The sequence below is a fragment of the Macaca thibetana genome, chromosome 14 (assembly GCF_024542745.1).
Source record: "Macaca thibetana thibetana isolate TM-01 chromosome 14, ASM2454274v1, whole genome shotgun sequence".
Taxonomy (NCBI): domain Eukaryota; kingdom Metazoa; phylum Chordata; class Mammalia; order Primates; family Cercopithecidae; genus Macaca; species Macaca thibetana.
Genome location: NC_065591.1, coordinates 45554972 through 45568966, shown reverse-complemented (window position 1 = coordinate 45568966; position 13995 = coordinate 45554972). Strand labels below are relative to the sequence as shown.

At 43.2% G+C, this 13995-nt stretch overlaps 1 protein-coding gene across 9 annotated transcripts in view; it reads left to right on the top strand.

Annotated features, from left to right (window-relative positions):
• NAV2 (neuron navigator 2) overlaps window positions 1-13995 on the top strand; it is a 766628-nt gene that overhangs the window by 563677 nt on the left and 188956 nt on the right. For all 9 annotated transcript variants that reach the window (XR_007719073.1, XM_050755340.1, XM_050755338.1 and 6 more), the window contains one exon: window positions 12869-13970. Coding sequence is in view for 8 of the 9 variants with exons in the window: in XM_050755340.1 (XP_050611297.1) it covers window positions 12869-13970 (1102 nt within the window). In the remaining variant the exon portion in view is untranslated. The remainder of the gene's footprint in view (window positions 1-12868; window positions 13971-13995) is intronic.

Below are 13995 nucleotides of genomic sequence, written 5' to 3'. Positions count from 1 at the left end.
GTGTGGATCAGTCACATCCGTGAAGCCCTGAAATTGTTTGATCTATCTGATACTAAGTGTCTGCATTCTTGGCAGAATCAGGATAAATGACTCCTTTTCTTCTTCTGTTCCTGCACATTTGGCATAATACACTCATAGACAGTGAATAATAGTCCAATTCAGCTCTCAGTTTCTGCATTGATTCCCCCAGAGAAATATAATAAGCTCGTTCTTTGGTTGGCTCCTGATTTTGATTGACAGAAAAAATAACAGCAGAAAGATTACATTTTGCCAGCATCCTAAATTTCGAAGAACAAAAAACATATTTAAATGACTGCTAAACTGTCTGACGTTCCTATTTTTAAAAAGAACCTCCTGGAGGGAACATTCTCTTTTTCTTCAGGGAAGGAGTTAAAGGTCAACAAACTTTGTTGTAAAGTTTCTAAAAGCTGTTGACAGAAGACTTGATGAAAATACTATATCTTGTTCCCAGAGAAAAGCACATATTTTGAGAGTCCAGTTTATTGTCCCTTCTCAAGGTGGGGTAGACTAGAGGTGCAGCTTACATATGTGAACTTTGAATAAAGTTACCTGGCTCTAATCTGTTTGATCTTGGGTAACTTACTAAACCCCTATGCCTCAGTTGTCCTCACTGGTAAAATGGGATCATTATTACCTACCTCATTGGATTTATAGCACGAATAAAAGAAGTTAAAAACAATAAAAATGCTTAGCACTGTGCCTGGCACAAAGTGCATGCTCTGAAATATTGACTGTTATCCTTCTAAATGTGTGTTGTTAGTAATATTGCTATGAGTATATATATGTGTGTGTATATATATACATATATATGTATATAAATATATTTCATATATAAATATGTGATATATTTATATACATATATATGTATATAAATATATTTCGTATATAAATGTGTATATATACATATATGTATATAAATGTGTGTGTATATATACATATATATGTATATAAATATATATGTATATAAACATATTTTGCCATGGAAAATTTTTGTCCAGTAAAATCTTAGAGAGCTGCTCTGGTAGAAGTGGAGCAGAGAATATATAAAAACAGGCTGACTCAATTCCCCTTTTCCACAATTGCTATAAATACTCTCTGACCTCACCCTCCTCAACTGTTCCCAAGATTGCTCCAGGGAACCCCAGGGCTCCCCCCAACACCTACTGCTGTAATGGGTCCTCGGTCTCTCACTGTCCAAACACTCTTGTTCAGAATGGTCCTCAGTTATGGATTGCTCTGGCAGGTGTTGCTTTAACTTTTTTTTTTTTCTTCTTTGCCGTCCTGTGTCTTTGGGCAGAAAAACTAAAGGGAAAGGAAAGCCACCTTGTTCAGAAGAGTTCTTCTACTGTTGCCTTCTCCTTCGCTGTCTCTTCTCTAAAGCCGAGGGTCTCTGTCATTTTGGCCACTCTTCCTTGAGCATGGTTTAGGGTCATCCTCGTCCTTTAGGGCAAACTAGAGTTTCTCAGTGTGTGTTGTAAGATTTGAACTCTATGAACACCTGGTTTTTGAACTTCAGTATCTATTACAGTCACCTGGGGAGCTAGTTAAAACCCCTGTTTCTTGGGTCCCTTCCCAGAGATACTGTAATTTGGTATGTTTAGGGTAGTGCCAGGGAAGCTATGTTACTTAACAAATTCCAGAATCCCAAGTTTAGTAGCAGCTGTGGCATTTACTGAATGTGAGACCTTGGAGAAGTGATTACCTGCCCACGGTTCTGTTGCCCGCTTTGAGAAAAGAATGTCTTAAAGTAGCTGATCTCCAAGAAGCCTTTCCAGGTCCAAAATTCTAAGATTTCACCATTCTAGCTGTGGTCTGGGCTATGTGCAGCAAAGCAAGATCCTCACCCTTCTTGTTCTGAATGTCATTCCTGTGTTAATATGACCCAAGATCCCATGGATTTTCATGGCAGCCACATCTCTGTAGTGAGTCACAGTGAACCTAACTGTTGATAGAAATCTTTTTAGGCATACTGCTGCCTGGTAATAACCTACTTCCTATTTTCATATAGCTTTTGGCCTCCATGCAGAGTAAATAAAAGAAAGCAGGTACACCTCATGGGTGTTTAATGCTCGAATGCATGAAAGAATCCCTCATTTTACCAGACTGTAGCATCATGGGGGGAAATAAGGGCACATCTTCTTCCTTCTCCCTTTTCTAGCTCTCCTAGTAAGTGGCCAGTGGACATCTGTCTTTTCTGATTTAGCTTGTAAGCCCATTTTATGCCCCCTTCATTAGGACAGTGTTTGCCAAAATGCATCCCATGGCAGGCTTTTTCCTTAAACTATCCCATAAAATCAGTTCCCTGGCAAAAATACATTTAAGAATCACACTATCATCCCATTATCCTTTAGGATATTCCCAGTGCAAATAGGCACGTTAAAGGCTCCGAGAAGTCCTGTAGACAAAAAAACTATTTGACTACTATTTAGACCTCCGTTTTCTAAACTTACCTGACCATGGAATCTCTTCTGTCTTTTACTGCCTATTTGTATTGTTCAGTGGAAGCCATTCTGGTTTAACACTGATTTGGAGGCTCCTATTTGGGGCTGCCCATCCTTGCCCCAGTAGAAAGCAGAAAGATTGGGCTGGGCTCCTAGAGGAAGGGGCCTACAGAATTCCTTAACTAACTTTATCTTAGAAGGAAGTATTTACAATAGTGTACAGCCATTGCACTCAGCCAAAAAGCTGCTGGTTGTGAACAATGACCTCTTGAAAGAATGGGATTTGCCCCCTGTAAAGTGTGTATAATCTGTCTGTGAAATTTCATACACTCTTGGAAAAAGGGAGATGGTTTTCTACAGCCAATTTTGTGCTTTCTTATAGCCATATATGGTACAAGATAGAGAAATTGCCTGACCAATTAAAGCAAAAGTTTTCTCCTGGGGATTTTGAACAAATAAGTTCAAGAGAGGGAAAGGATGTGTTTTGAGGGTGATGTGGCTTTAAGAACTGAAAGATAAAGAATAGGCATGTCTTATATTTTTAAAGGTATCTTCCTTCAGATACCAGCAAATTATCTGTCTCCTTATCCAGCTGAGTGGGAGGATTTTCAAAATGTGTATAGAATACATTTGATGTAAAGGGTGTGTGTGTGAGAGAGAGGGAGAGATTTTAAGAATTTATTCTCTTTTTAAGGTGTTATCATAAGGTCAAACATAAGCCCAGCTGCATATGAATATTTCCAGCAAGTTAACCTTTGTTTAGCTTTACCAATTCTTTATAACATGAAGTGGGATTTGAGAACATACCTTGTAAAACTGTTTGGAGAAAATGTAGTGAAAACTACTTTGGAAAGGGATAATTCTTAAAAACAAACAAACAAAACAAAACTGGTTTTTAGCTACCAGCAGAGAAACGAATTACCTCATTACCCATGGTTTCATTTGGTTTTATCCAAAATAAGCCACTGAAGAAAAAGGATTACCTTGTCATACATTAAAGAGAAACACAACTGTAATTGCTGCAGCTGGCGAGGGCCTTTTCTGCTTCCTCTGGGGTGAAAAAGTCACTGAGGAAAACTGGGAAATGTGTGGTTCATGTAGGACAGCGAAGGGTTCTGTCTATTAGGATAATGTGCTTTTACATTCTGCATATTTATTTTTGATCAAACTGTCACAAGATACTGGAGTATTCATACATGACATTTTAAGTGACCCAGTAGAGAAAAATCTCCACCATGCATAGAAGAAAAAACGATTAAAAGCATCACCAAGATTTGTAGTCATTGAGTTCAGTTAGTTTTAGAAAGAACTGACATGGTTAGTCAAGAGAGGCACAAGTCAGGGGCACCTGATTTTAATTTTGAGCCCTATGGAGAGATCTGGTGTGGATAATAGTTTTTGTTTCTTTATTGATTTTTCCAGCCACCATTTCAGGGGACCCAATAAGACTTCAGGCATTCTTGGAAGTAGGCTAAGTCAGGTGCATCTACTAACCACAATGCAGGATAACAAGTGTCAGGGACACTTATTTTTTAAATAGTAGGCATTCCAACGGGCATGAAATGGTATTTGTTGTGGTTTTGATTTCCTTTCCCGAATGACTAGTGATGTTTAATATCTTTCCATGTTTTTATTGGCCATTTGCATATCTTCTTTTGAGAAATATTCAAGTTTTTTGCCCATTTTAAAATCAGGTTGATGGTTTTTGTTGAGTTATAAGAGTTCTTTATATATTCTGGATATCAGTCACTTATCAGATATGCGATTTATAAATATTTCATCCTATTCCGTAGGTTGCCTTTTTACTCTACTGATAGTGTCCTTTGATGCACAGAAATTTTAAATTTCCATGAATGCAACTATTTTTTCTTTGGTTCCCTGTGCTTTTGGTGTCGTATCCAAGAAATTATTGAAAAATCCAAAGTCATGAGGTTTTGCCCTATGTTTTCCTTTAGGAGTTTTATAGTTTTAGTTTTTATGTATAGGTTTTAGATCCATTTCGAGTTAATCTTTGCATATGGTTTAAGGTAAGAATCCAGGCCAGGTGTGGTGGCTCATGCCTGTAATCCCAGCACTTTGGGAGACTGAGGCAGGTAGATCACGAGGTCAGGGGTTTGAGACCAACTAGGCCAATGTGGTGAAACCTTGTCTTTACTAGAAATACAAAAATTAGCCAGGCGTGGTGGTGCATGCCTATAATCCCACTACTTGGGAGGCTGAGGCAAGAGAATTGCTCGAACCCGGGAGGTGGAGATTGCAGCAAGCTGAGATCGCGCCACTACACTCCACGCCTAGGCAACAGAGTAAGACTCTGTCTCAAAAAAAAAAAAGAATCCAACTTTGGTTTTCTTTTCCATGAGAATATCAGGTTTTCCCACCACCATTTATTGAAAAGACCATTCTTTCCCCTATTGAATAGTTGTGGAACTCTTACCAAAAATTATTTGACCATATATGCAAAGGTTTATTTCTGAGCTATCTTGTCTAGTCCACTGGTGTATATGTCTGTCTTTATGATAGTACCACACTTTTTTAAAAATTATTTTAACTTTGTAGTGGGTTTTGAAATCAGAAAGTGTGAGGCCTCCAACTTTGTTCTTTTTCAAGATTGTTTTGAATTTTTGGGTCCCTTGAGATTCCAGTGAATTTTAGGATAGATTTCTCTGTGTCTGGAAAAAAAAAAAAAAGTCACTGGAATTTTGATAGGAATTGCGTTAAAAAAACAACCTTTAAAAAACGTTTGATTATATAGATCCTCATCCTTATTCTAGCTTAGACTTTCTAGAAGCGTATGGAATTATAGATACAATAAGATCCTTGGAGCATGTGGATCTAAAGCCCAGCTTTCTCTCCCTCCATGACCTCTCACTTTCCTGACTCCATTCCTTGTTTGTCCTCATGCCCCGCTTTCCTTCTTTACTTCTCTCTGTACCTCCAGGGATCCTCTCCAAGAAGGAGTTGGAGAGAAGACTGTGTTTAAGCTATATCCTTAATATTAGACATTGACACAGTGCCGCTGAGAAGGCTCCTCCAGCCACAGAACCCTGCAGAACCTCTAAGTGGATCGAGACAGGTTCACCTGCCCTTCTGTGGTCTGGTGGCTACCAGATTGTCAAGAACTGACCAGGGGGCCGGGTGCGGTGGCTCAAGCCTGTAATCCCAGCACTTTGGGAGGCCGAGACGGGTGGATCACGAGGTCAGGAGATCGAGACCATCCTGGCTAACAGGGTGAAACCCCGTCTCTACTAAAAAATACAAAAAACTAGCCGGGCGTAGTCCCAGCTACTCAGGAGGCTGAGGCAGGAGAATGGCGTAAACCTGGGAGGCGGAGCTTGCAGTGAGCTGAGATCCGGCCACTGCACTCCAGCCTGGGCGACAGAGCGAGACTCCGTCTCAAAAAAAAAAAAAAAAAAAAAAAAAAAAAGAAGAACTGACCAGGGTGACTCTGAAAACAGTCTCTAGCTCATGTGACTGGAGTCAATACACTTAAAAAATAAAAATAAAAATAAAACTTGTTTCAATTATACTAACCAATTTGAATACTCAAGATTGACACCTTGATGAATTATAGGAAATTGCAAACATTTTCCCACACCCAATTATAAGGCCTGTTCTCCAAAGACTTGGGAGAGGATTTAGGCTAGAAACCTCCCCAGGGCAGATTTAAAAATCACAGTAGCGGTGACAGGAGCTGAGCTCAACAGGACACTCTCCCTGAGTGCCTGTTGGCATCAGGACCAGACCACCAACGTCTCCCTAACTGAAAAGCTGGGGACAGGAGAGACCTGGGGCCAGTGTCCGCCCTCACTGAAGGAGAGAAGAAGAAGTGGTTTATTTATCTGCTTTGAACAGTATTTTCATTTAGAAAGCATTTTGGTTCCTGTCAGGGAAGATTAAGGCTGGTTGCCAGAAAAACCAAACCAAACTTTTTCCCTCCCCACCGGAGGATTAATGCTCTCTCTAAACTCCAAGAAAAAAAAGTTCCTTTTCTTCAAAGGCATCCTGTCTGCGGTGTTTCAAATGAGACTTTTCCTTCTTGCAGTGGTTTGTCAGTTGGTGGTGGACCAATCCTGTAAGCTGGTCTTTTAGAACTGAGGTGTTCCAACTGCAGGGCACAGCCCACTAGTGGGGCATAAGACCTGTTTAAGCGCCAGGAACGGTGGCTCATGCCTGTAATCCCAGCACTTTGGGAGGCCAAGCTGGGAGGATCACCTGCAGTCAGGAGTTCCAGACCAGCCTGGCCAACATGGTGAAACCCCATCTCTACTAAAAATACAAAAATTAGCCGGGCATGGTGTCAGGCACCTGTAATCCCAGCTACTCGGGAGGCTGAGGCAGCAGAATTGCCTGCACCCGGGTGGTGGAGATTGCAGTGAGTTGAGTTTGCACCAATGCATTCCAGCCTGGGCAACAAGAGTGAAACTCTGTCTCAAAATAAAATCATAAAATAAAATAAATAGGCCGGGCGCGGTGGCTCAAGCCTGTAATCCCAGCACTTTGGGAGGCCGAGACGGGCGGATCACGAGGTCAGGAGATCGAGACCATCCTGGCTAACACGGTGAAACCCCGTCTCTACTAAGAAATACAAAAAACTAGCCGGGCGAGGTGGCAGGCGCCTGTAGTCCCAGCTACTCCGAGAATGGCGTGAACCCAGGAGGCGGAGCTTGCAGTGAGCTGAGATCTGGCCACTGCACTCCAGCCTGGGCTACAGAGCGAGACTCCGTCTCAAAAAAAAATAAATAAAATAAAAATAAAATAAATAAAATAGCCAGGTGTGGTGGTATGTGCCTGTGGTTCCAGCAGTGAGCCGAGATCGCACCAGTGCACTCCAGCCTGGGCAACAGAGCAAAACTACGTCTTAAAAAAAAAAAAAAGACCTGTTTAAGGGCTCTCCAATCAGCATTTTAGAACAGACTACAGTAGCATATATCAGAGTTTATTGTACATAATAAGAGTGTATCTTGATATTTTTCAGTTTAACATGTGGAGAAGTGGCTGTTTATTGGATGGCAATATATCATTCTTACCATGTTTTTACTATGTGGTCAAAAATTGTCACAGCTACTATTTTAAAATTATCTTTGGCTCAACAAGGCCTGGTCATGTTGCCAGAACTGGCAAAATATCACATACTAGACAAATATGTAGAAATAAATAAAGATCTAAAAACTAACCATTTCAGGTTCGTTTTGAACCTAATCCTTATTTGAGCCTTCTGGTTTGATTTCTATTTGGTTGATTACGTGTTTCAGAAGAACACATTTAATATGAGTGTATCTTGATTTAATGTAACAGTGTTTCTCCCACTTCAGTCTTTCACAAACTTTCTGCATGATTTTTGCCAAATCTGTGAGCCGCTTGTGTTTTCTATTTCATATTTTCCTTGAACGAGCTCAAATTTTAAATCTATATTTAATATCCATGAAACTGTTAATTTATATATGGCTAGTTATGATTTTCTAATACATCTAATAAGCAATGAAAATATGACTTTTAAAATATAAAAATACTCATGTGCCATCCAAAACAATCTCATCCACTTCAGTGGCCCACATGTCATCATTTGGGGGATACAGATGTTCAAAACATTCTTTTATGCTTTTCTTTTTCCCCCTTAGGTTCTTTTGCTTTAACAAAGGTTCAGATATTTGAGGAAAATAACAAAAGTTGTTAGTTATCAGGGAAATAAGTGCTTTTCATTTTGAAGAACTCATCCCACCCCCTTCCCCCAAACTGGTTTTCATAGGATACTAGCATTTCTGAATTCACAAGCAGCTCATCTAATGTTGACCATACCTTGACCCAGCCAGTTTTCTCCATCAAGATTGGAAATCACCCAGCTGCAGAGGGCCTCTCAGAGGCTTGCCCAGATTTGAATAGAAACAAGGCTAAAAGAACACTAGAGAAATAGCTCATCCTCTTTCTAACAAATGGGGCAACTGAAGCCAAGAGAGGCAAAATGGCATATCTAGGATCATGCCATTAGTTGGGGACAAAGTTCGAGGTCCAGCCTACCCACCCGCACCTCCTCTTTGTTTAGCTTACTGTCTGAGAATCCTGTTGAGGAAAGCTTCATGGTAGGAGTCATAGGACCCCAGGATTAGAAATGGACAAAGAAGGCCAGGTGCGGTGGCTCACACCTGTAATCCCAGCACTTTGGGAGGCTGAGGTGGGTAGATCTCTTGAGCTCAGGAGTCCGAGACCAGCTTGGGCAACATGGTGAAACTCCATCTCTACAAACACACACACACACACACACACACACACACACACACACACACACACACACACACACACACACACACAAATTATCCAGGTGTTGGTGGCACTCGTCTGTAAGGCTGAAGCTGGAGAATCACTTGAGCCCGGGAAGTGGAGGTTGCAGTGAGCCGAGATCAAGCCGCTGCACTCCAGCCTGGGTGACAGAGTGAGATTCCATCTCAAAAAACAAAAAAGAAAGAAAGAAAAGAAAAATGGACAGAGAGAGGAACAGGCCCCAAACAGCCACTTAGCCAAGCTCTGAGATCACTGGTGTGATATCCTAGGAATGATAGAAATGTATCAAGTTACTTTGTACAAGACCACTCATGACTTGACATACCCTTCACGACATAGGGGACTTCTGACTGTGACATGAGTATAGAATATTGATGACCTGGTCCTCAGATGCCCTAATGCCCCCTTTCTAGCCCCACTCAAGACTTCTGCTCTAGAAACCAAATTCAGAATCATACCCAGGTGCTACCTTTTGTAGTTGTAATGAGTAGCCTTGAAATGCCCCATGGCTTAATAACCAGAGGAGCCCAGACTCAATACCACATAGAAATTCTGATTCTCTGAGTTTTAATCTGAATTTTTTCCTGAGTGTAGGCTGAAGAGTTTTAATAAAACCCTAAAGACTCATCACATATCCCACATCTCTGTGGCCTTAAATATGACTTGCAAATGTCAAAATTATCAACCAGCAATTCAGAAGCCAGTTGCTAAGTATCTTTATGCTCCAGCAGGTTTTAGGACACAAAGATGAGTCAGGGAGGGGAGTCTCTGTCCTGGAGGAAATCCCAGACCAGAGGAATAACAGACCTTTAGCAGAAGCACCACGTAATAACACAAGGATCACTTCTCCAGGAAGTTTTCTCAAACTCTTCAGGGAGAATTACTAGAGGCTACTAATTCTCCGCTTCTCATAGCACCTCATAGAGCCCTCTACCACTTTTTCTACTGTTTTCGTGGTTTGTTTTGAAGTCCATTGCACCCTGAGACAGTGAGTTCCTAGAGGGCAGGAGCTTTATTCAACTCTGTGTTCCCAGAGCGTTGTATAAAGTAGCTGGTCCTCCAAAATCATCCTATGGAAGAGGTATGGACAGAATCCTAGTGAAGCACACAGTAGGGGAAAATGCCTTGTGATATAAACCAGGCCTGAGGGTCTCAGATGGCTGTTTCACCAAGACAAGCCAAGTATCTGTTTTCTTCTTGGTCAGTTATTAGCTACATAGTTGGTTGATTTCTAGCTGTGATTGTTAGTGTTAAAAAAAAAAATAGAAATGATAGTAGAGACATCCATTTCTGAACAAGCCTCAGAGTAGTTCCAAGCAGCAAGATCACATTGATCCAGACACAGATGGGGACTATGCCTAAAACTTCTTTAGGAAAGAGGAACATACCTTTGAACATGATCTTGTAGTTCCTATAAGGACAGTGTTACAACCTGCCCCTAAATCCCCCATCCTTTTCTTTAGCACTAATTTTTAACAAATAATATAGTTTATTTAATTCAATTTATTACCTGCTCCTTCTTGCTAAAATGTGAACTCTATAAAGGCAGAGATTTCTGGTTTTTCATAGACGGATCCCAAGTACCTAAAACAGTATCTGACACATATTAGGAGCTCATTGAATGAATAGATAGATATGAATGAATATATTGGATGAATGAATGAAAACTTTACATCTGCCCCAGATCTGAGTTCAGGTGAAGGGAAAGACAGTTTTCCTAGGAGGAGTGGTACTCAGGATTGGTGGATTCACTATTATTTCAGCCAGAGAGCCATCCTCTGTGATGTAGGCTGCTTTCTTTCAAATGGCAGGGTTGGTTTGTACCCCACCATGGATGTCATGAACATACATAAGCTAGTAGAAAGGGCAGTTCCTAAAAGTGCTCTTGATGTTTAAGTGGCTGTTTACGTGTATTTTTCATCAAAGGAGGTAGGTATGATACCATGTCAGGAGACCTGAGTTCAAATCCCAGATCTCTGCATTTCTGGCTGTGTAATTTAGAATTATTCTTTAGCCCTACCTAAGTCTCAGTTTCCTCACTCTTAAAATAGGCACAGGAACCCCTTTTCACAATGTGCTGAGCACTGAGCCTCCTGACACCGAGCAGGCCACCGATGGGCAGCGTCAAGCCCGTAGCAACCTTCTAACAGGCCGGCAGTGTGGGTGGGTTCTCTGAGCCTGATTCCAAGCCAGTCTCTGGCTCTCCCCAGGAAAAGATCCAACAACACCCCTTGAGTTTTGTTAGGGAGGATTGTGAGGCACCCTCCCTCCAAACCCAAATCCCTAGTAAGTCAGGAAGATATATGTGTTTTAAAACATTGGGAGGTCTGCTTTGGATCACCCTGGAGCTGTGGCTTCCCCGAGCAGCTGAGAGTGAAAGGAAGCAGTTCCTCTGCTGTGAGCTCTCACGGCACGGTGCTCACGCCCCACACAGGGGCTGCCTTCACTCGGCTTTAGCAGCCGTTGACTTTTAAATCATAATAAGCCGCTCTATATACAGTTTACTCTGTTGCTAGAAGGCAGTGGAACATAGGTATTGAAAAAAAAAAAAAGGCAGAAGAAGCAGCCGTTAATCCCGCCAGGCTTCTGGGCACTGGAATAGTTGTGGATGACAAAAGTTAATTAGAAACATGAGCAGTTTAACCGAAAACACTTGTGACAATTGGAAGGGCAGCCTCTCCGGTTGGAGGATTTTTCCTAGGGAATCATTGCAGGAGAAAGTGGCTGCTGCTAGGTAAGTCATGTCATTGTGACTTTGCAGATGCAGAGGTGCTTTTGGGGGGGCTGAAGGGGTGTGTCCTGTCTGCTGTGCACACTGGGCATGGGGTATGGGTGGGTGTGGGCACAGGGCCCAGTAGGGACGTGCCTTGCCTGGCACTTTCTCTCCAACAGCTGTCCTTCCTTGAGAGAGAGGCTGCATCATCCCGGGCACTGATGGAAGAAGGGTGCTGCAGTTTCCATTTCTGTCACATTGGCCACCTTGGTGACTAGCCGTTAGTTTGGAGCCTGCCCTCACTAGAACGATTCTGGCTCCAGTTTGGAAATATTTTGAGGCTTTTCTGAGAAAAGAGTCTGGCCAGGGAAATACTCACTGAGAGCCAAGGGGAAGCCTCGACTTTCAGATAACCTGTGTATTTTCTTGCCCACAGTGGAGCCATGTGCGTAGATTACACTCTAGAGAGAGAGAAAAAAAAAAAGTTTTTTTGTTTTTAAGTCAAACCTGAACCATGTTTGCAACATTTTTTGTTGTTTTTTTTTTGTTTGTTTTTTGTTTTTGTTTTTTTTGTTTTGAGACAGAGTCTCACTCTTTTTGCCCAGGCTGGAGTGCTGTGGCGTGATCTTAGCTCACTGCAAGCTCTGCTTCCCAGGTTCAAGCACTTCTCTTGCCTCAGCCTCCCGAGTAGCTGGGATTACGGGCATGCTCTACCACGCCCAGCTGATTTTTGTATTTTTAGAAGAGATTGGGTTTCACCATGTTGACCAGGCTGGTCTTGAATTCCTGACCTCAGGTAATCTGCCCGCCTTGGCCTTCCAAAGTATTGGGATTACAGGTGTGAGCCAGTGCACTCAGCCATTTGCAGCTTTTTAAAAGTGCCAGCATAGGAAAAACTTACATGCTTTAATAGGCATTAACAACTTTTGTGTGTAATTATTCTTTTTTAAAGATTCTACATGGTTTCTCCTCCTTTTCTGCTTTTGTAATTGTTGTATTTTAGTGTCTCTGATACATTGTTTGCTTAAAGTTGGATAATTCTTGATTCTTTCCCATAATTGGGAAACAGACTATGGGATGAATAATTGAAAACGGTAGGTATTTCCTACTCTTTCCTGCACTGGCTATATTAATGGTGCAGGTATCTGTTAAGATTTGTTAAGACCCTCATACATTTGCGTGGCACATGCCACCAAAATGTGGTGGGGTCAGGGGGATGTGAACTGTGCCATATGGAAAGCAGGAGGAAGTCAAGCCAGGAATTAAAACCTAACCACAGATAATCCACAAAGTGGGCAATGGAGCTATACAGCATTTGGGTTGGGAGTGATTGGTTGTGTGGCCATGGCTGACCCTCCCTGATCTTCAGTGCAGGTCAACAGGTGTGACTCAGGCCTCCTCTCTTCTGTCTCTGCAGAGCCTTTGGCAAGCTCAGCCTCCTCCCACCCCGGAATGAGTGACAATGCACCTGCTTCTTTGGAGAGCGGCAGCAGCTCCACCCCTACGAATTATAGCACCTCCTCGGCCATCCCGCAGCCCGGTGCAGCCACCAAGCCTTGGCGCAGCAAATCCCTCAGCGTGAAGCACAGTGCCACGGTATCCATGCTCTCAGTCAAGTCTCCTGGGCCTGAGGCTCCCAGGCCCACACCTGAAGCCATGAAGCCAGCCTCCAACAATCAGAAGTCCATGCTGGAAAAGCTGAAACTTTTCAACAGTAAAGGGGGCTCAAAGGCAGGTGAGGGCCCGGGGTCCCGGGACACAAGCTGTGAGCGGCTGGAGACTCTGCCCAGCTTCGAAGAGAGCGAGGAGCTGGAGGCCACCAGTCGCATGCTCACCACTGTGGGCCCTGCTTCCAGCAGCCCTAAGATTGCACTCAAGGGCATTGCCCAGAGGACTTTTAGCCGGGCGCTGACCAACAAGAAGAGTTCTCCGAAAGGCAATGAGAAAGAGAAGGAGAAACAACAGCGGGAGAAGGATAAGGAGAAAAGCAAGGACCTTGCCAAGAGAGCCTCTGTGACGGAGAGGCTGGACCTTAAGGAGGAGCCAAAAGAAGACCCCAGTGGAGCAGCCTTGCCCGAGATGCCAAAAAAGTCCTCCAAGATCGCCAGCTTCATCCCCAAAGGGGGGAAGCTCAACAGTGCCAAGAAGGAGCCCATGGCCCCTTCCCACAGTGGAATACCAAAACCAGGAATGAAGAGCATGCCCGGGAAATCCCCAAGTGCCCCAGCGCCTTCCAAGGAAGGGGAGCGGAGCCGGAGTGGGAAGCCGAGTTCAGGGCTCCCCCAGCAGAAGCCCCAGCTGGACGGCAGACACTCCAGTTCCTCTTCCAGCCTGGCGTCCTCAGAAGGAAAAGGCCCAGGAGGGACCACCCTGAACCACAGCATCAGCAGCCAGACCGTCAGTGGGTCTATCGGGACCACCCAGACCACAGGAAGCAATACCGTCAGTGTTCAGCTACCTCAGCCCCAGCAGCAATACAACCATCCCAACACTGCCACGGTCGCACCTTTCCTGTACAGGTAGGAGCTGCCGCCCACCTGTGCT